The 24,782-nt window shown below is 24.6% G+C and overlaps 3 protein-coding genes across 3 annotated transcripts in view; 2 read left to right on the forward strand and 1 right to left on the reverse strand.

Annotated features, from left to right (window-relative positions):
• Positions 1 to 1,422: 1,422 nt before the first annotated feature.
• On the forward strand, positions 1,423 to 9,970 carry LOC129613612 (SUN domain-containing protein 2). The gene is made up of 5 exons (XM_055527743.1): positions 1,423 to 1,514; positions 6,797 to 7,096; positions 7,172 to 7,889; positions 7,956 to 9,704; positions 9,771 to 9,970. Exons 1-5 carry the CDS (start codon positions 1,440 to 1,442, stop codon positions 9,968 to 9,970), a joined length of 3,042 nt encoding a protein of 1,013 aa, XP_055383718.1. The 5' UTR covers positions 1,423 to 1,439.
• A 2,279-nt stretch (positions 9,971 to 12,249) lies between these two features.
• LOC129613568 (endocuticle structural glycoprotein SgAbd-9-like) lies at positions 12,250 to 17,788 on the reverse strand. The gene is made up of 3 exons (XM_055527690.1): positions 17,699 to 17,788; positions 13,439 to 13,581; positions 12,250 to 12,848 (listed from the first exon to the last, which is right to left on the reverse strand). The coding sequence occupies exons 1-3, from the start codon at positions 17,708 to 17,710 to the stop codon at positions 12,623 to 12,625; spliced, it is 381 nt and encodes a 126-aa protein (XP_055383665.1). The 5' UTR covers positions 17,711 to 17,788; the 3' UTR covers positions 12,250 to 12,622.
• A 3,915-nt stretch (positions 17,789 to 21,703) lies between these two features.
• LOC129613613 (DC-STAMP domain-containing protein 2) overlaps positions 21,704 to 24,782 on the forward strand; it is a 43,375-nt gene continuing 40,296 nt past the window's right edge. The window contains exon 1 of the mRNA XM_055527744.1: positions 21,704 to 21,887. Within this exon, the coding sequence (XP_055383719.1) occupies positions 21,704 to 21,887 (184 nt within the window). The remainder of the gene's footprint in view (positions 21,888 to 24,782) is intronic.

Raw genomic sequence — 24,782 nt, forward strand, 5'->3', positions numbered from 1 at the left:
AAAATTCTTAAGAAAACAATTAAATTCTGAAATTATCAAATTAATTTTTGTTTTCTTATTCGAATACATATAAAAAAGGGCAGTTACGAAGATAGGTCTTATGCGCGCATGCTTATCATTTGTCTTCAATATGAAAATTCTGGTGTAATCATCTCAATATTCTCGATCTTCTTGTTCTTAACAAACATTGTAATAAAATATTTTTGGAAAATAATAAGAAAAATATTAAGAATACAAATTGAAGAATACTGCGAAAACATAGTATTCTTGATAAGATCGAAGATTGTCAAATAATTTTACAAAACTTTTAAAATCACCAGAAGAACATAATTATACGGACGGATCGCAAAAAAAAAAAGAAAAACCTAAAATACAACATAAAATCAAAAAAGAAAAATAATGAGAAAAAAATTTCTTTCTTGTGTCTCTTTCTCTTTTTTCTTTTGAAGCTTTTTCTTTCTTTTACTTTCTTATACGTTAAGTACCTATACGATATTTTTGTATTTTGTAATTGTATGTAAACTACATGAGCATAATAATGTATGTACGAATTAATGTACATTATTCTTGCTTCCACCTAAGCATGCAATACAATATGCTTATATAAGTTTTAAATTTTAACATTCGTCACAATTCACAAAATATTTTATATGAGCGGATTGAGCGCACACACAATGTAAGAAGAATTGTAGGTATAAATAATGCAAAGTATAACACTATATATAAACTAATATACATATATAAAATATAGAAGTTAAATGGTAGTTATATGATGATGGTATTCTTTGAATTTATAATAAATCTATTTGAAAGAATATAAATTGGTAGTACCATAAATGAAAAAAGCGCAGTTAGTGATATCCGACCACGCAGGTCAGTTGTACTTTTACAACTACCTTTATTGTTTTTATTGTGTATATGTATATATATTTTTTTTAAATATTTGCAATTCACTTCTAAATTTTCAACACAATATTAAATCAGAATAATATATAAGAACACTGTTTTTTTTTTATTTAAATAATTTTTTGAAAAAAAAAAAAAGTAGGATAAGTAAGTGACATTTCAAATTTAGATAAATACCTATAATGAAAATTAATTTAATTAAAATTTAAAAAATATTATAAAAGGATTAAAATTTTTATAAAAATAGTGAGAAAAAATTAAATTTTATTTATTTTTTTTTTTTTTTTTTCGTAATAAAAAATTTCAAGGATAATTAAGAAAAATCATCAAGTGCACAAGAATAAATTCAATTAAAAAAGAATTCATGGATTTTATGGAATTTCAAATTTTAAGTTAAAGAAAAAGAAATTTGACATCCTGCAGGATTATATTTAAATATTATTCTATTTATAAAATCAAGAAAAGGGCCATAATAATATTTTTTTTTGAAATTTGATTTTATCATTGATTAAAAAATAAATTTTTTTGCAAATATGTGGAAAATTGTGATTTTACTGACGTATTTATGCAGTACAACGGTAGCGACACCTGTTGTTGGATTAAAAAAGGTTATTATGAATTTTTCTTTTATATTTTTTACTTCAATTTTTAATTTAAATACAATTTAATTTTAAATACAATAAATTATTTAGTTTTTAAGAATATTTTGTGGAATTTTGAGCGACACTAACAAAATTTTATAATATAAATCAAATTTTAATTTATAATGTAGAAAATTTAATTTTCTACTGAAATTTTCAATATGGTATGGTATCATTTAAATTATAATTTACAAAAAAGATTTAAATTAATAAAGGTTTCCCTCTAATTAGAAAGTGTTAACAAAAATTATTTTAATATTTTTTTACTATTTTAAACTAATAATTAAACCGTGTATAATTTGACATTCATTTACATTAATGTTAAATTATGCTATTAACACGCGTTTATGCAATATAGTATTGCCATCTATACACCCAATTATAAGAAATACGATCAGTGAACTTTGATGTTCTATTGTCTTTATTTATAATACAATCAATTCAATTAAAATTTTCGCTTACATACACATACATCGCATAGAAATTTCAAAAAATAATTTTTTTTTTTATAATTTTGGTAATGAATAGAAAGTATAATTTTCAACTTCCAATTATATTGAACTAAAATTAAAATTCATAAGTTGTGTTCATTCATTATAATAATTTAGAAGAGAAGTGAAAAATAATACTTAAGTATTTTAATTTATAAACTTGCGTTTATGTATATATATGTATGTATGTACATGTATACAAAAATTATTTATAATTATTATACATTCGAAATAGAAAAAGTTAAATTAATAATCAATTATAAAATAAAAAATGAAAAACTTTATCGATAAATTTCAATTTAAAATAAAAAATACAAAATTAAAAAATCAAAGCGAGAAAAAAGTGTAGAACTTTCTTTTATGCATACATAAATAGTTTTTTTTTTTTTTTGAACACTTTACTTCCTGCTAAAATAATTTTTATTTATTTTTTCTATCTATTTGTAAATATTTTATTAAAATATTATAGATAATTATGAAGTTAATTATTATTTTTAATTGTCTCATTACGAAAATTTATAATATTTTACTAGAATATTTTGCTGAAAGGTAAATTTTTGAAAAGTAGTTGTACATAATTATTTTTGTACAATTGAAGAGGCTCAATTCAGTACTTATTAAATTCTCAACGATAAAAACGTTCAATTCAGTACTTGTTATAATTCTATTGGATCTCGTATCGTCATTACCTCATATAACTCCTGGTTCATAGTTCATAGTGATCAGAAAACATTGCATATAGTTTTGAGACATTTATTAACAAAGACTTGTATCTTTTGCATGGTAGCTGTGGACATCAATTATGTTTCGATCCGTAAAATCGCACTGACTTATCACACGCGTTCAACATTCAAGTTTGAGGTTCTATGTTGTTATTGTCGTACTCCGAAATTCGAATTCTAATATCTTCTCAATGACGGTGACTGCACATAAACGGGGGCCTGACCTGTGTTATTAATTCTCATCAGCTTGATCTTGGCTATATGTTTATTTTTAGACATATTTTCCCTGTTTTCATACCTTCAGCTGACTGAGACAGTAGAACGACTTTACCAGTATGTTCTCGGCTTTATAATTGTTATAAATTTATGTGCGAGTTGCTAACTAATTCTTTTGCGTAGTAGTTCTCCCTCTCTCATACATTTGTCTACTATAATAATGAACAGCAACGGGAAAGGAGCGCATATTTAGTTACTACTAAGGTTTCAATGGTGGAACTGAGTTTGCATTATGTAACACTAATTTATCCTAATCATTGTAAAACGTCCTTATGATTTGTATTAGTTTGGCAGGAATTCTGTTCTTCTTTGATTCTGCCCAGATCGCGTTTCGCTTGATTGTGGCGAAAGCACGTTTGAAACTCGACTATCAATCTGTTAGCCGAGTTTCAAACGTCTGTTATTGTGTTAGACTGTTTGGTTCACCTACGATTCTGGCGAAAGGTAAAATTTTCTACTCTTTATCAGTTTAATTCGCGGTGGTTCTTATTGGGGAGAATATCAATTTTTCTATGGGGTAATTGGGCGTTTTGTTGTTCTGCGGCTATTTGAGGTTCTCTGGCTATGTTGTTGCCGAATTTTCTCTTATCACTTCTTGCCATTTTCTTAATTCTTCTACATACAAGCCAGTTTGCATCGTTATTTGTTAACAATTGTTTTCTTGCGTCCTTTTTTTGTTTAATAACAGCCTATGTTTTATCTAAAATCCATTCTTTCTTCTCATATCTGGTTCGTAAGATATATCCATCGGTTTGACGATATAGGGACTTTCCGTTTTTTTTTGGCTTCTGTTTTGGCATCAGCCTGATAATAGCATGTTTAGCCTCATAATATTTTTGATTACCAAAGCAAAGATAAAATGAAGATTTTAAACGAATACTGAATATATTCGTATATTTTAAGCTTCTAAGATGTTTTGAAATTCATTTGTGCGCAGGAAAATGAATAGTACCCATAAGAAACAGCTTCAGTTAGGAATAATGTCTTGAAATATAGAATAATACGGTTATAAACATTTAAATTTCATCAAGAAGAGTACATTATTTTTTTTTTTGTTTTATTACAGTTAATTGCTACACTTAGTGTATATCGTATATTTGATTGCAGATGTGAATAATCCCTATAAGTATGCAATGACATATGTACTACTTTGACAAATACAACTGATTCTTAATTTTTCTAAATTGTTTCTTTTACATTATGTATACGTAGAATTGTCAGGCCCCGTCCCGTCTAGTTAATAAATAATCCGTAAAAGCAATCCGATTTCTGATCTTTATCATACTCAGACAAACAATATCAAATTTGACATTCAAGGAATTATCGGTATTGTATATGTCACATCGATACATTTTCTTCTTTATAAAAGAGGTCAGTGCCTTTTTTTTTTGTGATCAAATATTCTAAAATGGAAAAATATTGTTAAAAATATGTGATTTTAATTCAAAAAAATTTTAATTATGCATTTTGCAAATTTCAATTACTCATTAAAATAACCAAAGAAGAAAAAGTATAAAAACACAAAAGAAAAATCCATTTTCCAGGTAGTAACCTATTTTTTTTTCTGCTTTTTCTTTTTTTTTTTGTTTTGAATAACTAGCTCGAATTCTCTAAATTCTTACACAAACTGTATACACCCTGTTTTTACCGTAGTTCCGCTGAATATTTTATTTGTTTTATTCTTTTTTGTTTTGTTTGTCTTTAATTCAAATTTCTTATAGTTTTACCATTCATATAAAAGCAGAAATATATTGAAAATTAATCATAAATGAATTAAAGAACGTTCAAATAATTTATTTACTGTGGTAAATCATTAATATTTTGCGTACAGGTGCGGATTAACGCTTATATGTCATCAATATATTGAGTTTATTGACTTAAATGGAAAATTATATGCAATTTGCATGTACGCAAAATGCAATTTTTCATTCACTATTTTGAATTTTTTGGTTACCTTTTGTTTGTTTTTCTCTCTGTGTAAGAAGCGTTCACTTTGTTAGTATTTAACTCTTAGAAATTTCAAAATATTTTATTGATTTTTGAAAAAATTAAATGTAAAAAATGGTGAAAAAAGAAAAAAGAAAAATTGGAATTCCTCGTTAATGATTTTTTGTTAAAAAAAAAATAAATAAACGAATAAATTTTTTCAACTGGAACTTTTCAAAAATTAAACTTCAAAAAATTCATCACCTTTTAATTTTTTGTAAATTTTTCATCTGGAATAGTTTTGTATGAAAAGCAAATAATGGAAAAAAAAACTCCAGCTCAAATTCTTAACAATTACGTGCTCATAATATCACCGTATTCTTGGTATTCTATCGCATATCGCAGTTATAATATCGCCTCTTTTTTTTTTGTCTCTTCTTCTTCTTGGTTCCCTTTTCAAATTTTAAACACGTCTTTTAGTCTGACGAATCGCTTTGCATAAATATATTATAAAACTAAGGCTAATATATTTTAAATAAAATATATTTTTTTTTTTTTGGTATGAAGAATGCGCGAAGCACGTCTTGATCATCAAAAAAAAATATACATATGCAGGTACATATGTATGTAAGTATATATGTAAAACATAGAGAAAAATCAAATAAACAGTCGTATATAGAGAAAAAATTTTAAAGTGAAATTATGATATGAGGTGGTGCGGTGCACGGGTTTTTAGATCGCAAGCCGAAATGCACATTTTTCTTTTTATTTTATTTGTGTACTTGCGATCATAAATATGCGTTTTTAACTGTGTACTAAATTTCTTTTTCTTCTCTTTTTATATTCTTCTTATATATGATTTTTGAAGTGTCCAAGTGTAATTTTTTCCGATTCAGTTTATGTGTGTGCTTTTTGCCTTTTTTCTTTACACATTTTTTTTTTTTGATTAACAATTGACAAGTTGAAGGAGGAAATAATCTGTCTGCCCTTCATGAAAATTCTAACCGCACAGGATGTCAATATTTATATGATTGAATCGGAAATACATAACTTCTGTATTATTTGCATACATATATAATATTTAGTTGTATAAATATAAATTTATTTGAGTATCTACAATGTTAATTGAATTCCGTATTTTGATGCAAATGCAATTTATGAAGAGAATAAAAATTTACAATAGTAGTGCTAAAGAGTTTTATATTAAATTATTTTTACGTATTACATTGTAGTAGAACAATAAAAAATATTGGCACTTGTTTAGAAGCATATTTAACTCCAACTTGATTTATTCAGCAGTAATATTTCAATTTTTTGTATAAATAATGCCGTTGTTAGTAGATTTACACGTATTTGATCTTGGTCAATTGCAATGACAAAAGGAATGTTTTAAGGAAAGTCTCAAAAATAGAAGAAATCATTGGGAAATTCAGGTTGTGTGTAAATTTTTGAGTAAAATCTTTCATTACTTAAGTATTTCTTATTCAGTAATTCTCACTGTCGCGAACAGTTCAAACCAAAGTTCCGAACAAAATTACTTGAAAATCGGTTCTCACAATCATAATTTTTCTCTTGCAATTTACCGTAAAATTTAACATTTTTGAAAACGGTTTCTTTAATCATCAGAATAAAATATTTTCCCCCTCTCTCATGTTATCATTTCCAACAAATTTTCAATTTTCGGTAATTTGTTTTTTGAAAACATTCAAACCCCTCTTGTAATGAAATACATGCCAAAAAAACTACTACATAAAATTCTCGCGATGAGCAAATAAACAGTTATTTTGAGTAGACTTTTTAATTAAAAAAAAAAAATTTTCTCTTTTCATTTCAGAACATGGAAATCATAATGGCTGATGAAATAAAAAGGGAAGATATGTCAAAAGAGAAAATGTCATCAAGTGAAAAAGCTGAAATTGCAATGACAACATTAAATTTACCAAGTAATGCAACTTCAATTCGTGCAGATATTGTGGATGGATTCTCTTGTAAAAATCGTGAATATGGTTATTATGCAGATATTGAAAATGATTGTCAAATTTTCCATGTCTGTATGCCTGTTGTATATGCTGATGGCAGAGAGAACACATTCAGATGGAGTTTTATTTGTCCTGAAGAAACAGTCTTTAGTCAAGTAAGAAATTTTTTATTTATTAACATAACATAATAATGCAAAATATTTAAATTTAATAAAATAATTTTTATATAGGATTCATTCACCTGTATGCGTGAAGAAGATATGTCATTTGGCTGCGAAGAATCTGTTAAATTTTATGAATTAAATAGAAATTTTGGTATAATAGATTCATCCATGGAAGTTCATAGTAATGAAGCTGAAACGACTTCAGATATTGGTATGGGAGATGCAAATATGGAAGATTCAATGCTCGAACGAAAACCGGAAAATCAACAAAAGACTATGATTAAAGATGATGAAGAAAAAGTTATTGAAAAAATTCAAAAAAGAGTTGATGAAGTTAAGCCTGAAATTCGAAAACCTGCTAAAACTCATAAAAAAAAGAATTCTTTAAGGAAAGCACCCGCACGTAAAGCAACAACAACAACAACTGTCATGCCAGTAACTGCAACTGAACAAGTAACACCTTCGAGTACATTAACAACTTCATTGCCCTTAGAAATTGAAATTACCACAGCAAAACTAGTAGAAAAACTAACAACAAAATACCAGAGATTTACACGCCGCCCAGAAACTAATAAAGATAATAAAAAAAAAGTAGAACTTCCGAAAATAGAACATTCAAAAGTAGAACTCCCGAAAGTAGATCTTCCGAAAGTAGAAATTTCTAAGCCAGAACCTGTAACTGTAGGTCCAATAAAAGAAGCTTCGAAAAAGCCATTTAAAACGGAATCAGGGCTAAAACGTAAAAGACCACATGTTCCATCCAGTCTAAAACATAAATTTAATGGTGAAGAAAAACCATTGAAAAATATTTTAAAAACGAGTGAAATTATTAAAATTTCACCAAATCAAGAGCCAAGTGTTCCAAACAAAATTAATATCAAAAAAGATTTTATAAGACCACCAATACCAGAACCTATTTTACTGAAAATTGAAGAACAACCCGCCTTAAAACCTATAGAAAAACCATTAAAACCTGAGCAAATTGAAAAACCAGTAGAACCACAAAAACCGCTATTGCAGTCTGAAGAAAATAAAATGCCTATTCTTCCAAAACCGGCATCACCTGTTCCACCAGTTTTAGTAGAACCAGAAATGAAAAATGAAAATGAAAAAATTCTTGACACCGTTAAAGAATCTGTTGTTACAAATGAAGAACCCAAAAACGAGGAAATAATGCAAGAAAATTTAAAAAATAAAGACAATGACCTTTTAATCACATCACTTAATGATGAAAAACCAAACCACGTAACTGATATGAAAACTGAAAATATTCCATCACAAGAGTCCATTAAATTGATTAATGAAGAACAAATTCAACTCCCCGAAAAAGTAGAGGAGTCATTGCCCTCTGAAAAGGGAGAAATCATAAAAGAAAATGAAGAGAACGAAGAACAACATAAAGTTAATAGCGTAGATAATAAGGAAGAACCCAATCTAAATGGAAATAAACAGGATAATGATGATGGAAGTTCTGTTAGCCATAATCAACCAATTGATCAACAGTCAATGATAATCAATTTAATTTCAAGTCTTGTAAATGCCGAAACTTCAAAAGTAGATGATGGTGCTGATAAAACCGAAAATTCACAATTCACTGTTTCAGGTTTATTGCATTCACAACAACAGCAACAACAACAACAAAATACAGAACAAGAAAATTTGCAACCAGCAATTATGGATAATACGGAATTACATGAGCAACAAGAAGAACAACATGAAGAGAAACAGCAGTTAAATAATAATCAACTTTTTGAATTGACAACAAGCAATATCATATCAAATGATCAGATGAAAGATAATGACCAAAAAATTGAAAATTCAGAGCACGCGTTTACAACAACATTTTTAAATAAGGAAGGTGATAACTTAAACGAAAATAAAAATGAAAATAAAAAAACAGAATTGAATCAATTCGATGCTATGCAAAAATTTATTCATCAGCAACATGAACTTTACAATCATATGACTCACATACCAGTAAAACTTTTGACTGATGATCAATTTGAAGATTACAAAACAAAAGGTGATTTAAGTAATTCTGATGCATTGAATGTAATACAAAGAATAGAACAGTTATTACAAGATGAAGTAAAAGACGAGAGTTTAAAATCTGAAACTAATACCAATGCTACTCCTAATGAAGATAAATCTAGTGAACCTTTAACACACGGTTTAGAATCAGGAAATTCAAAAAATGAAGAAGGAAAAACATCATCTGAAACGCAACAATCTTCCGAAGAAATTAAACCCATATATCATAGGATATTTGACCCATTGAATGCAAATTTATTGAAAGATAATTCAATGTCCGTTGATGAAAATAAACCAATCGTTAAGGATTCAGAAGAACCATTAAAAGCAGAAACACCAGTAAAAGAAACCGACTCAAATTTATTGAAATCAGACGCTTCTACATCGGAAGTCTTAAAAGATGTAAAAGAAAGTGCAACATTAGAAACTATTAATAAAATGGAAATATTAAAACCTAAACCTGAAAATGAAGAAAAATTAAATTCAGAACCACTACTACCAGTCGAAGTTTTAGATTCAAAATCAAAAGATGAAGAAATTAAAGAGCATAATAAAGTTGAATCAACAAGTAGTGATATTTTAGATAAAGATTTAAAAACTAATAGTAATTTAAATGATAATAAATTGAATTCAGTGCCATCCGAAACACAAGAATTAGAATCAAAATTAGAGAAATCACCAGAAACATTAACAGAAATTAAAAAATTAGAAGAACCCACCGTATCAGAACAAGCATCTGACATTATTAAAACACCATCATCGCGTAGCTTAAAATTTAAAACTAGAATAATTGATCCTAGGAAACGGAGATTTCTTTTCAAAGCTGATGCGTAACTTTTAGACTGAAAAATTTATAAAAAAAAAAAAATCATTTTTTTTTTTTTTTGAAGTTTTTTTTGAACTTTGAAGAATAAAAGAAAAAAATTGTTTTAATAATGTTAATTGTCCTTCTCGATATAGGTTTAGTTTGTATTTTTAAATATTTTCAAATTTAGTTCTCATCTTATTTGTATACTTTTGCTTAGATTTAAGCTCCTAAAATATTATGTATTTTATTTCTAAGAACCCAAAATTTAGGTTGACATAGTCTGTATTAGGTTCTTTTTATTAAAATAAAATTCTTATTTCTTTCTTGTTATAGGGTACTGATGATTTTAGATTTTAATTTTATTTTTTTTATTTTCAGACATTTTAACCTAAATTTTGGAAAATAAAATCACCGTCTTTTAAGAATTTTGTAATATCTTTTATAATAAATTATTTTAAATTAATTTTTAGTTGGGCTTTAATTTTTTAATACTACAATTTTAATTTTACAAACAAATCTAATGTAATCTCATCATGACGGAACGAATATGCAAAACAAAAAATCAATATTAAAAAATTTGAAATTGATCTTTAGCAAAAATCCAATTTCTGGTTCCTGAAAATTTTTTTAGATTTATTTAATTTGTAAGATCAAATTCCAGTCTCTGGGATATCATGTTCACAAGAAGCTGGTCAGCTCATAGCTTCTGTTATCTAATCTTCTAAGACTATTTATTTTAAAATTGAAACAGACTACATAATTGTCTGTTCAATCTTGTAATTGTATAAATTGAAAGACCGAAACTCCACTGAAATTATATGATTTTTCTTCCTCTAGAACATAAAAGAATTCTCTATCCAGAATTGTTTTATACTAAAAATGTATTACAATAATGCTCGAATTAAAATATTTGTAATATTAATTATGATTTATGAGCATAAAATATAAAAACACAGACAAAAACTTTGTAGTCCCTAATATAAAAAAATAAGATTTTCATAAGAAGAAGTGGAAAATTTAAAATTTCCATAAAATATGAAAATATGTAATTCAAATTAGACTTGTTTTAAACATAAAACTAGAGCGCCACCGGAAGATTTTCAATATTTCCGCCATATTTTGTTAATTATATTCAAATTTACTAAAATTTTTTTTTAAATTACATGAATATGTTCTTCTTCTGAACCTGTTCTATATTATAATTAAAATATGGTTACGAAATTGTTTTTTTTTATTAATAATTAATAATATTTATTATTAATACCTTGAAAAATATAATAATTGTGACAATACTGTTATCATATACCCTTGATCATTATATTTACTAATTGATTAAGTAAAAATTATTAAAATTACTCAAATTCAATTGGGCTGCGGAAAACAAAAATACGATAATTAACAAAAACTAGTTTTGAAGAAATCAAAAAATGCAAAGTGAATTTTTCAGGAAAATAGATTTTTTCTCAAAAATAAGTGAGAATTAATAATTTAATTAATTAATTAGAGTAAGTGAAATGATTATTGTTTTACAATAGTGTGATAATATTCTACTGTATTACTCAAATAATGTGAAATATAATGACAAATTTTTGACATAGAATGGTAAGAATAATATTCTTCAAATGAAAAAATTATTTCAAAATCTATAAAATTTTAATAAATAACTAATTTTCGAATTTTTGTTCAATTAAATTATCTAAATAATTAAATTGTTCTAACTCAAAATTTGTGATTATTTTAGTAGTTCATAATAGAAATAAAATTTTAAAAATGATGATGAAATAATTTGCATATTATGCAATAATTATGTCACTCGGTAACGCAATATCAAATTTTCTACCTCGCCTAATATAAAAAAAAAAAAAAACTGTCAAAAATCCGGATAAATCTTAATAGAATATAGTTATGTACATATGTCTGTATAATTTTACTGTTTAACAAAATTAACAAATTTAAAATTCTAATAAAAAATGAACACATAAAAGAAAAAATAACAAAAATATTTTTTATATATTAAATTAAGAACCAGATTCCCATAATCTTACCGTTTTAGACATTTATTATTATTATATAATAATTTTACCTTAAAAAACAGTTGATCAAAAGATCTAAAAAAAATTTTTTAATGATAAAAAATAATTTTTTTGTTATTGTTGTTGTCTGAACGCCATCGAAAGAATCTTCCTTGATCACCTTGAATAATTATTATGAATAATATACATACATACAAAATGTTGATCATACATATATGAGAATTAATTAAAAATTTATAATAAAATTTTTATTTTCAATCTAGTTTTTTGCTTTATATACAAATGTTTTTTGACATAGAATATTCAATTATTTGTCTATATCCTAAATATATTTAACATTCACTTTATTTTTTGTTTTAAATTTACTTATGAATCACAACATTTTTTTTTTTTTGTAAATTTCACACCTTATTTTAATAATTTTAAACTTTTTATTATAAAAATTTTGGCAGTTTATTTTTTATTCAGTGCAAAAATATATTTTTAAGAATTTTTTTTTGAAAAAAAAAAAAGAAATTATATGTAATCATTACAGAATGAATAAAATTTAAATAATAATAAGGAGTAGAAGAAGAATAAGGAGTAGAAAGAACAACAAAAGATGCATTTTCTTTTCGATGCAATAAAAATTTCGCAATTTTTTCTTTATTTACCGGCTAAAGAAGCTAAAAGCTTTGGATTAAGTTTACGATTTTTAACTTGTACTCTTGGTTTATAACCATTTTTATCAGCTGTATACATTGTTACAGTTCTAGTACCTTCACTATCTTCATAACCATATGATCCCATAACAACCATTTCTTGTTGTTCTGTACCTGGATTCATAATAATGCCAACTTCTTCTCTAACACTACCATCGGATGTTTTATAACTATAAATAATTAATAAATTTAATAATAAATGTCATAAAATATTAAAAAAATTTATTCAGTATAAAAAAAATTTTTTTGGAGTTTGGAGTGATACATTGTAGTTGGTGCACGCAGCCCGAGTTATTTATATTTTTTTTTTCAATGTCATAGTCAAAAACACATACAGAATGTTAAGGGAAGCATAAAATTTTAAGGGAAACATAAAATATTTAAAAGGTCAATTGAAAGTCTGGAATAGAATTGAAAGTTTGTCTCTAAACTTGCTTATAAACGAAACCGTTATTATTATTACAATAACGGTACTATTACAAATAATGATAAATATTCTTTAAATAATTTGAAAAACGAATTTCCAGACTATGATCCCACTCTTAATTGACCTTGAAAACCTTATCAAAAGCTGTAAAAAATTTTGTCTTTATATTTGCATTTCTTCCTTTTTGAGTGCTTATTACTGAAATTATTAGAAAAGTTTTTGACCTATCACAAGGCTATAACGTCACAAATTTTGAATAATTTTTCGATGAGCATCTACATGTATGCCTCAAAACCTAAAAAAAAAAAAATTTTCAAAATAAATCAAACTTACGAGAATTTGTAACCATCTTCAGTTGGAACATTATTGTATTCTTCTAATAAAATCTTTGACATCATCGTATTGAGAACATCTCTTTCCAATGTGTTTTGTGCATTAGCACTTACTAAAAGTGCTAATAGAACAAAAGAGGCAACCTTAAATTGAAAATATTTGTAATTTAAAAAAAAAGCATTTTATGTATTAAGTTTGAAAATATTAAATTTAGAGGTGTGCAAACATTGAAATTGAATCAGAAATGTCACAAATCTAAAGTCTTGTACAATTGTACAAAAATTATAGATTTAAAATTTATGAAGTTATATAATGTTAATGTTTTTCGATGCTGCGTTTTCAATTAGACTGCTTTTGTATATAAGATAAATTTTTGCACCTATAAATTTTAACAATAGGAAACAAACATATTTGTAATTCATGCGGAGTTAAAATCACTAGTGGATACGCATTTCATTTCTTTACTACATTTTAATTAAAATCGATTCAATTTATGATAAATAAAATCGATTTCAATTAAAATGTAAATTGTCATAATAACAAATCGATTCAATTTCAGTCGATCTGATTTCTTTCACGAATCATGTTGTTTCTTATACATATTTTTTATCGATTTTAAAATATTTTACGATTTCTAAAAATCGTAAATCATTCAGAATTATAAAAACAAAACAAAATAATTAAATAATTAAAACCCAAAATCAAAATAAAAAGTTATGACCAAAAAATTTTATTTTATTTTTAGCATTTTTTTTTTACGATGTCCTTGAAGGCGATATAAAATTTTAATCGATTTGATGCCATGAAACTAGTTTCTTTTTGTGTTTATTATCATTGTTGAGGGAGCATGTAAAATGCTACTGAATTCATGTAGTATATTAAGCTGCAAATATGTATATAATGTATAATAGTTCAGAGCCAATAAATCTTATGACAAATTTATTGTCAAAATTTGAATAATTTGCACTAAAAATAACATTTTTTTCTACAATGTTATTAAAAAAGTCGTACATTTAATTTAACGCTAATTAATTTTTTTTATGAGTGTGTTTATGAAAGAAGAATAATATTAAAAATTATTTTATTATTTTAATTATTAAGAATATAGTTTAACTAAAGAAATCCTTCCCAGAATCAAAGTGATTTATAAAAATTTATGATGAAGTTTTCAACAGAATCCTGTTTTATATTTTTTTTTTATAAATTTCTCATAAATTTTGGAATTTATGTGGTTCTTTTGATTTTGAATTTAATTTACTTATGTATATATTTCAAAAAAGAAAAAAAATTTTTAATAAATTCAATTGAGGTACTTTAAAACTGGTCCAAAATATTTGACAATATTCACAAGGTTAAAAAAAAATTCCATATGATTTGAATTATATTAAGCAATTTCAAAAAAAAATTTTTTTTAATAATAATTATTAAAAATGCAAATTATCATATTTGATTAATTATTTCGGAAATTAAATCTCTTATTTGTTAATTCTATCTAAAAATTTATTAATGTAGATGATTATCTAAACAATAACACAAATTATTAATGAATTCGTTTAACAATGTGAATTTTTTGAACAGGTTTTTCATTTTTTTGATAACGGATATCCATAATGAAATTATGCAATAAATTTAAATAATTTATTTTGTCATTTGATTTATTGTAACTGGTGTAAACTTGTTAAATAATTGATTTTGAATTTTAAGTGGGTAAAGAGAGGATTCTAGCGAATAAAGGCAAGTCATTGAATACATATGTAGGTGCATTCTACAATACAATTACTTTGTTTCTAACAGAAATCGTTACAGAATATAGAGTCTGGTTAATGATTTTCATAATTTGACCGATGAAGGAATTATTGTGGCAGATAATGGTTTTGTTTTACTACTCTATATTTAGATATATCCTATTCTTTCCTTTGCTTTCTTAATTCTTTCAAAAATATAATTACTGCAATTATTTTTTACTGTTCACTAGTCGACATCTTTTTAGTTAATTAAAACTGATGCATCACAAACAAAATAGTTTGACATACAGTGGAGCTGTGAAGCATGATAGCAAGTCTAAAATGATTTATTTTTGAAACAGAATTTATTCATGAACACACTGAAATTAATTAAAACTATAAATATATGTTCGTACACATATTAAAAGTGCTCAAGTGGTGTCTGTTTCAAATTAAAAATTCATAATTTAAGAATTAATGAAATAATTAAAAGATCCTTAATATAAGATACAATTCTAAAATTTTATAACAAATTAATAATAGTAAAATAATAATAAAGATCTTCATGGCTTTTAATTAAATCTTGTATTTTTTAATGTGCGATTAAACTTAAATGAATACATTGTAGATATTTTAATGTGAATTAATCTTTTGTATAAATTATTTTCATATTATAATATTAAATGGTGCATTACAAATAGTGTTTAAAATATATAAAAATTATTGAAAATTAAAAAAAAAAAGAATCAACAAGTTGCAAGTCATTAAAATTACATAAAATTTATTTTTTTCAATTTGTGCATAATATTTAAGATGAATGACATAAAATTTGTGAGATGAATTCGTGTGAAGTTAAAGTGGATTGTAAAGTTTTTGTTACAGCTAGCAATGAACTTTGCTGGGAAAAAAATTGGCTATCTTCGCAAGTAATTGAAATACAGAGAAAGTTTTTGACATCAAAATATCTTTTTGAGAAAATTGAAGCACATACATATTTTTATAGCAAAATAATGTTGGTATGTGGGAAATATTGCCAAATAAATTCTTTTCTTATAAATTAATTATAGAATAATCAAAACTAGTCTTAGTGATTGTAGTTCAATTGCAGGCAAACATTAGATTAATAAGAATGAAAAATAACTTTTGAAATTTACATCACAACTATGAACTATGCATATATGCTTAATAACGTGCAAAAAAATAAAAAATTTTTAATTTTAAATGTTGATGCAAATCATTAATGTCGATAATTTCGGTAAGTCAATTCATTTTTCCATGCTAATAATTATCGTGCATTTAATATTATTAATTGATAAGATCTGAATTGATAAATTTCGTACATAGACAATTTGGTTGGAAGATAATTAAATTTGTAAGTAATTTTTAAATTCAAAACTGTATTTTAATTTTAAATTCATATTAAAATTCTTTATAATTATTAATCCTGTAATTCAAAAATATAAAATCGGAGTTATAATATCAATTAACTGAAATTAAATTATAATCAGCATTTACTAGAATGGTAGAATTTTGTAGTTTTCAGGGTACTTAATAAAATATTTGAAATAATAAGAATTAATTTAAAAATATCGAATGCATATGTAATACTAGACATATACAAAAATATTTGCTATTAATTGTTTTTCAATTCATTTAATTTATTAAAAAATTTATGGCTCTAATGTTTCGATTAATGTGAATTAATTAAAATTAATAAGATATTCCAATGAAGTAAGTGACTTAAATTTTAATTACAAGTATACAAAACTAAATAATAGATTCTATAATATTATTCATTAATTTTTGAATAAATGAAAATTTTGAAAATTTTCTATTGACTTTTTGATATTTTAACAAAATGTATTTATTGTACGTCTTAATACGTCATTGAGCAAAATGCGCTAAGAGCACAATTCCGTAAATTTCTACAATTAATATTTATTTACATACACCATTTAATTCAATAGAAGCTTTTATTCAGAATTTTAATCCAAGTCTAAGTATGTACATTTTGCTTTTATAAAAAGGATTCTCTAATACAAATTAAATTTTTATCATTTACGTTTTTACAAAAAAATAAAACTATTTAAATTTTATTTTTAACAGCACATTCAAAAAATTTTCAATAATTAAATTATGTTAATCCAAGGTAAACTTCATCTTTAATTCTTTATAATAGTTATTCAACTTTCATTAACTCGAATCAAACAAATTAACAAAGTTTAATAACAATAATTAACATAATTAATTTTATACACTATTGAATATCTTAGCTACTGAAACTATCCATATCTTAAATTTTGCAAATTAATAATAAAAATTTAATTAATTAAAGCCTTTTTTTTGCCGTCGAAACCTTTAGGAAATCATATTCGAAATTTAATATAAAGAATTATCGTGTTTCTCTGGTTAATTAAATTAACAATTAACTTTAATAATTTTACACCTTTCATTCATAATTTTATGTTTTAAAGCACTTAATATTTTTTTTCGAACTTTTTATCTACTATTTTTTAATTAATGGTTAAAAACTTACAATTTTATTCATTTTTTTTATTTCTTTTTTTTTTTTTCGAAATTAATCCAAACTTTTAAAATGCCGAACTGTTCAAATTGGCGTTTCAAGTGAAAATGATATAAAGATTGGAAAAATTTAAATCTAAATAATTATTTAAATTCATTGAGAATCCGAGATACCCTACAACATTTTTAGAATAGCAGTAAATAATGATGAGAGTAGAAAAAAAACAAGAACAAGAACCTTTTTTTAATGTTTGGGTTACCGGGTTTTTTTGTTTTGTTTTTTTTTTTTTTATAATTTTTTACTTAAGTGTTTGTTTTTATCTTTCTTATAATTTCTATCGAGCTTAATTTGTACTAAGTGATGATTTATTTATTAGGGTTCCTCATAAAATGTTCGAATATCATTATCAGGAAAATTTACCTAAAATTTTTAATATTATAATATTTTAATAAGTTGCAAATATATTCTATTTTATATATAGATAATACCAAAAGCAGCTCCGGGATGAATCCAATCAACGCTCTTTTGTACATCTCCATGTCTTTATTTTAGAACTTAAAACAATTAATAGTTCATTGATAAAAATCAGTAAATTTCTGTAAATTCTGGATCTGTTTCCAATTTGAATTACAAAGAATGTTTTTGAACCGTGTCAGAGTTCCAAAAATCTGTAGCATATTTTTTTATCTCACCGGTTAAAATATTATTACTGCGCATCTACCCTGTTATGTAGTCGGTATTATTGCCAGGTTCTTTAGATTCTTTAAAGACCGCTTTAGGGTTTAAGTAAACCGCTTGTATTCCAGCATGGCTAGGATCCCATATAAGGTGAAATTTGTCTTTATTTCAAGCCTTGAACTATTTAGGTACTCATGAGTTAAGTTGATGATTCCTCGATTCCATAGCAGATGAAAGTAATCTGTAAATAGAAAATTGCAATTTTGAATTAATAACATAGAAAACTGAACTAGAAATCGGCTAATATTATAACTTGTAATTTAAGTCGAAAATATATTTAATAAAAAAAACCTAAATGTTTATGAAAAGCCAATTGAATTGTTCAGACAATTCCCTACGGTTTCAGTAAACCAATAACAGTTAAGTTAAAAATTTTATTGATTTTAAATTTCTCGAAAACAGATTGAACCACTGTACTTCATAATACATATATATATGTATAGTATTTAACAGACCACCAGGTATCGCTCTTTTTTCTTGTTAACAAGTATATGTACAATAAAAACAACAACAAAAGTTATTTAAAGTTTATAATGATTTGAATGAAATCGAAAGCTTTTTTTTCCTCTAAAGAAGTTACAACTTTGTCATTTCATATATGAGCGCTAACAAAAAAAAAAAAACAGAAAAAAATTTTTTTATTTTCTTGCCCCTCAAGGTAAATTGGTTTTTATTTTTTTTTTTTTAATGGAATTCTCTTAATCATAAGGTAGGCCATCACCTGTTATTTAATAAAAACAACAACAACAACAAAATCTCACATCACTGTAATATTCTTTATAAATTCTGCAAATATGTAAGTATAAATGTATGTAAATTAGTAGTAAGAAAATTCTATTAGACAACTTAGGGTCTATTAAATTTAATAACCTTAATTATTATAGGTAGTTATTTGAAACAACCGGTATTTTGAAGCCTTTATTATTCTATTCAAAATAGGTTATCATAGAATTTTCTTATTTAAGTGTTTGATTAAAATTCTTTTATCATAATCAAGTACATAATCGAATTGTAAATCAAACAATCGAAACAAGTAATTTAGCAGTTAATAAATTCTGTTGTTTAATTTAATATTAATGTATAAATTGCTAAATCTCTAAATGGCAAATTTGGTTCAAGATACAAGTCGATAATATTATGCAAATTCAATATGACATTTATTAAAATTCTATTATGGCAAATAAATATTAATAATATTAGATTTCAAATGACAATAGAGTAAGAGGTGTTGTAATAGAAAATTTTAAGATTGGTAACACTAAATCCAGATTATGGTGTATCAGAGTGCCAAAATTGTTTAAGATTTATTGAATTAAATGGCTGAAATCCATGACACAAATTTACAAAATTCAATTTTTTTTTTCATGTAAATAAAACAGATGACAGAAAATATTTTGTCTAAATTTACATTTAAGGTGGTCGCTATAACTTATTACTAAATATGTAATAGGTGTAGACAAATTTGGTAAATTCATAGATTTTAATTTTATATTTAAGTTTTTTATTACAAAAAAAAATAAGACAACGGAAGTAATTTTGGAATGCTAAATTAAATTTTTTTTATAGGTTTAATGAAGTTTTCCATTGGTTATACATAAGTATTCCTAATATATTTCAGTTAACCCAATATTTTATATTTAAATTTATAACCTTTTTTTTCGTAACTACTATATGTGAAAACCGGGTGTGTAAAATTACTGTTATATATAGTTGTATTTTTTAACATTTTTTTTTATTAACAATTTATAAGCCGAATCAATTTGATATTTTAAATTCCACAATTTTTATCTAATCACATACTAGGGTCAAAAATGTGTGAGAATAAATAAAATATTTTATAATGGGTTATTAAGATTTAAGGTTTTTGTTTGGTTACTGTGAAATTTGGGCCTTTCAGAGTCAAAGAATTTTTGGACTCTTGGTTCTACCACTGCTCTTTATGCTTATGTTTTACTGAATATGTTTTGCTCAATAAATGCACTCCCCAAAGCTATACTAAAAATAAAATTTCCGATATTTCGATATTAGGTAAGACAAACTGTTTACATCAACAGAAAAAAGTTCTAAATTTTAGTATTAACAATTTCGATATTAAATTTAGTATTAACACATTTAGTACTACATTTAGTATCTAGTATGTATCAAGTATATTTTTAGTAAGTTTTTTTTTACAATTACTACATTGCATTCGTATATATGAGATAGAGAGTTAAATACATAAAACTAGTCATACTTTTGAATACAAAAATTCTATTCGACTTAAAAAGTGTGAAATAGTTAGAAAATTTAAGTGATCAGCAAACTAATTATAGTAATAGATTTTTGCTCTTCAGCTGCGAATCACATGCCAATCAAGATGATATATGAGCTGAAATAATAGAGATTCAACATTTCGACTTTCTTTTCCCAAATCCAATCTTCTTTTTAGCTACAATCAAAAACTATTTTGTACTGTAAAATTCAAATTAGAAATTCTGATTTAATTTTAACCATTTTTGTTATTCTACCGCTTCAAAGCAATTAAAAAGATTACAATAACTAGAATTGCAAGATTATTAATTTATAAACACGCTATAAATAATAGATTTTTACCTGATTTTTATTAAATTATTTACAATAAATAATATGTTAATTATAGTCATAATTTAGGTTCGATTTCTAATGTTTTTATATATTCATAATGTAGGCATATTCAAGAAATTTAAGAATATGATGACATAATTTCACATCATACAATTTAATAACATAGACAGAAGAAAAAAAAATATAACTCGAAAATATTAAATTAAAATTTTATTATAGCGGATTATAATAATTTATCATGGCGATGGTATACATATAAAATAATATTAAAGTTCAAGATGATGATGAATAGATGAATGTGGTAATGTGTTATTGATAAATTGGTAGTTTTTACTGTTGTTGATAAGAAATGGACATGAAATGTCAAAAAAATTAATACCTTTGAAATGCATACGTACATACTTGGACATATTTAAGATAGCGTTAAAATATTTTTTTGTACGAGCTAAATTAACCCCTTCGAACTTTTTAACTTAACAAAAATTTGCGGAATTTCTTCAGAATTTTTATCAAATTTCGAAAACTTAGTTTGATTGAAAATCTTCTTAAAGTAATTGGATGTTTGGATTATCCTTCCTTTTGCTGGATTAGTTCATGAAGAGATATTTGTGTTTGGGCAGATTTTGCGGCGATACTATATCTATTGGCAATATCGGCATTTTTAAAAACAGTTAAACCGTGATAAAGACGACAACAATGATACAAAACAACAATGTTCCAGAAAGCTGTAAGGCGCAAATGAGAAATATTTTGGCAACTTCTTTTGATAACTTCAATACAGCAAATCAATTACAGATGGGTAAATGGAACAACATCATGCAATGTAATAAGGAAATTGTGGTCAACGTTAAAGTAATGTTGCAAAAGATGTCTAATGCCTGTACGTCGGAATGGTATTAGTACTGCAATAAAACTTCTAATTGGACACATTTTGATTGACGAATATGCTCACCGCCTGTGAAATATTATCACACTCATTGCCTGCGAAAGAGTTAAATAAAATTATTATCATCATATAAGAAAAAATGTTGCAGTATTAAGACATGAAAATTATAAAAATAACACACATTATTGAATAAATTCCTGCTGTTCTTTTATCTTAGCATTTTAATTCCATTTTTAATGAAATTTTTAATTTTTTGTTTTTGAATTTTTTAGTTCGTTAACTTTAAACTTTTGGTTAAGTAATTGGAAACTGTTTACAAAATTATGTACGAAAATGTTTACAGTAATGAGGGTTTCATTCATAAATCAGTATAAACTTAACATTTGGTTGATGTTACAATTCAACACCCTTGATCTACTAACAGCAATTTTTGCTCACTAATTAATTACAAGCTTATTGTTTTTTTATTACAATGCATGCATAATTGTAAATGAATGAAGCACAAAATTTATTTTTTGTTTATTTTTTTTTCAAAAATGTTAAAATTAAAGATGCTTAATCAATTGGATTATAAAGCGAAATTGTTAATTAATTACACCGGCAAGTTTTTATAACAAAAATTAAAATATTTAATAATTTCATTTTAAATAGCGAAGAACCGTTTTTATATGAAAGATCTCATTTATCAAATTAAAAATTTCATTTAAACTACCTTTGATATGTGGGAACGGTAAATATTTTAATTTTAACTGTGTTGCTTTAAATTAACCACACAATGTTTACGTTTTTGGAGCACACATTTTACAAAAATTATAAGACATATTAATAAAAATAATAATAATTTTAATAATAAAATGCGAAATTAATCGAAAAAGAAAACATAATTTGGCCTTAAAATTTTTTTCACATATTTTTGGCTTTAATTTTAATTTAAATTTCTGCAATAAATTTGTGAAGTGCAATACAAATATGCACTCAGAAAGTCTCTCCGCTTTTAATTGAGTTTTTAAGTGTTTACGTTAATTTTTTTAAACCAGGAGAAGAATATCATGAATAAATCTTATTGCTCTCAATTGGTACTGTTGTGAATACTGGATTCACAAGAAAAACTCATTTTGCAAGGTCCATTCAACGGTATAACCTGAGCAGAAGATATGATTGCAAGACATGTCTATTAAAGTATATCGATTTGAAACAATGAGAAGAGGAGACAAATAAGAATAAGAACAGATAAAGTTTAAAGAATTAACTATAAAAATCAATAACATGAAAAGAAGAAGAGACTGTGCACTACACTACACTGCTACACTGTACTTTAATTATTACTTCGGTTATACGAAATTTACTTAACGAAATTATAAGTAAACTCACTGAGTTGTTGAATGAATTAAAAAAATTTTTATGATTTAATTTTAACTAATTGAAATTCAATTATAATGAATGATTTAACTGAAAACTTATAGTTAAAAGGCATTCTCTTTAATATTATTTATAAAATGCTTTCATCTCTGTACTTCTTGTTACAATTAGCTAATTACTTTTAAATAGTATTATACAACAATATTTTAAAGCAGAATTATTCCGATGAATAATTCAATTAAATCATGTCGTCACGATTACAGAATTTTTCTATTTTGATTATAAATTTTGTTTTGCACATCCTATTTACAGACTTTTCCTGCTTTAATGACTAATAATATTAAAATAGCTTTTGTTATATAGCTAAAAAAATTTTTGTGGTCAGCATATAACCGAACATTTTCTGAATAATATTTTATAATATTTAGAAAAATGTCTTATAAAAATATGACTATAATACTGATTTCTTAATATTCTATATACTTATTACTTAATTCTAAGAAAACTAAAAAAAAAATTCTACCAAATACAAATCCAAAAAAAATAAATTTAGCATATGGTGAAGATTTGCTTTTCCTGAAAAGGGTGTAAGTTAGTTTCTTTCTGAAGCCGAAACCAAATAATAAATTTCAAGAATTTCTGTTAATTGTTGTCCTTGAGATATGGCTCTGTTAAATGTAAAAGCATTTCTCAGTGAAAAATCAATTTTGGGTCCTGAATTTTGTTCTGTTTTTTATTCTCGAGACTTTTGAAAATTCCATATGTGGAATTTAGCGCAATCATAACACCTCCTTTATTGTATGCAATGCCACCTAAAAAGAGATATGTAATTATTTAGTTATTAAATAAAGTAGTTAAACAGTTAGGTAATTAAAAATCTAAGTATGATATAAAATCCATAAAGTAATCAATAAAAAATGACCCTTCAATCATGTTGGTACACAATCATAAACGGTATGAAATCTAATTTGACATAAGATTTGTGTTTGAAATGACAAATGAATCCAACAATTTAAAACTAGATTTTTTTTTTACTAATTTTATTAATATAAGTGCCTAAATAATTTACAAAGATAAATTATTATTAAAATTCTAAAAATTGATTTTTATTTAATCCAACAATTAATCTTTAATATAATTTATGATTCTAAAATTAACTCAAAAAAAAAACTCAATATAACACAAAGGAAAATTGTTAGTTTTATAAAATATTAAATGTAAAATATTATAGTTAACAAAAATTTATGACTCTATGATTCCAATAAAAAAAAAAAAAAAAACAAATTTCACAGTAAACTAAAAAATAAAATAAATAAAAGAATAACTGGTATTTGCAATAACATACAAAATTTAGACTTTCAAAAAATTTTGAAATTACGCAAATTTATAAAACACGTTCTTCTGCCCAAATTTGCATTTTTTTTTTTGTTAACGGCATTCCCCTAAAATTTTAATAATCTGAAAGATGATTTTATTATTTTATTATTTTTTTTTCGGTTGTTATATAACATTAAATAAAAATATTTTATA

This window comes from Condylostylus longicornis, unplaced genomic scaffold (genome assembly GCF_029603195.1).
Source record: "Condylostylus longicornis isolate FDR11 unplaced genomic scaffold, ASM2960319v2 ptg000084l, whole genome shotgun sequence".
Classification (NCBI taxonomy): Eukaryota; Metazoa; Arthropoda; class Insecta; order Diptera; family Dolichopodidae; genus Condylostylus; species Condylostylus longicornis.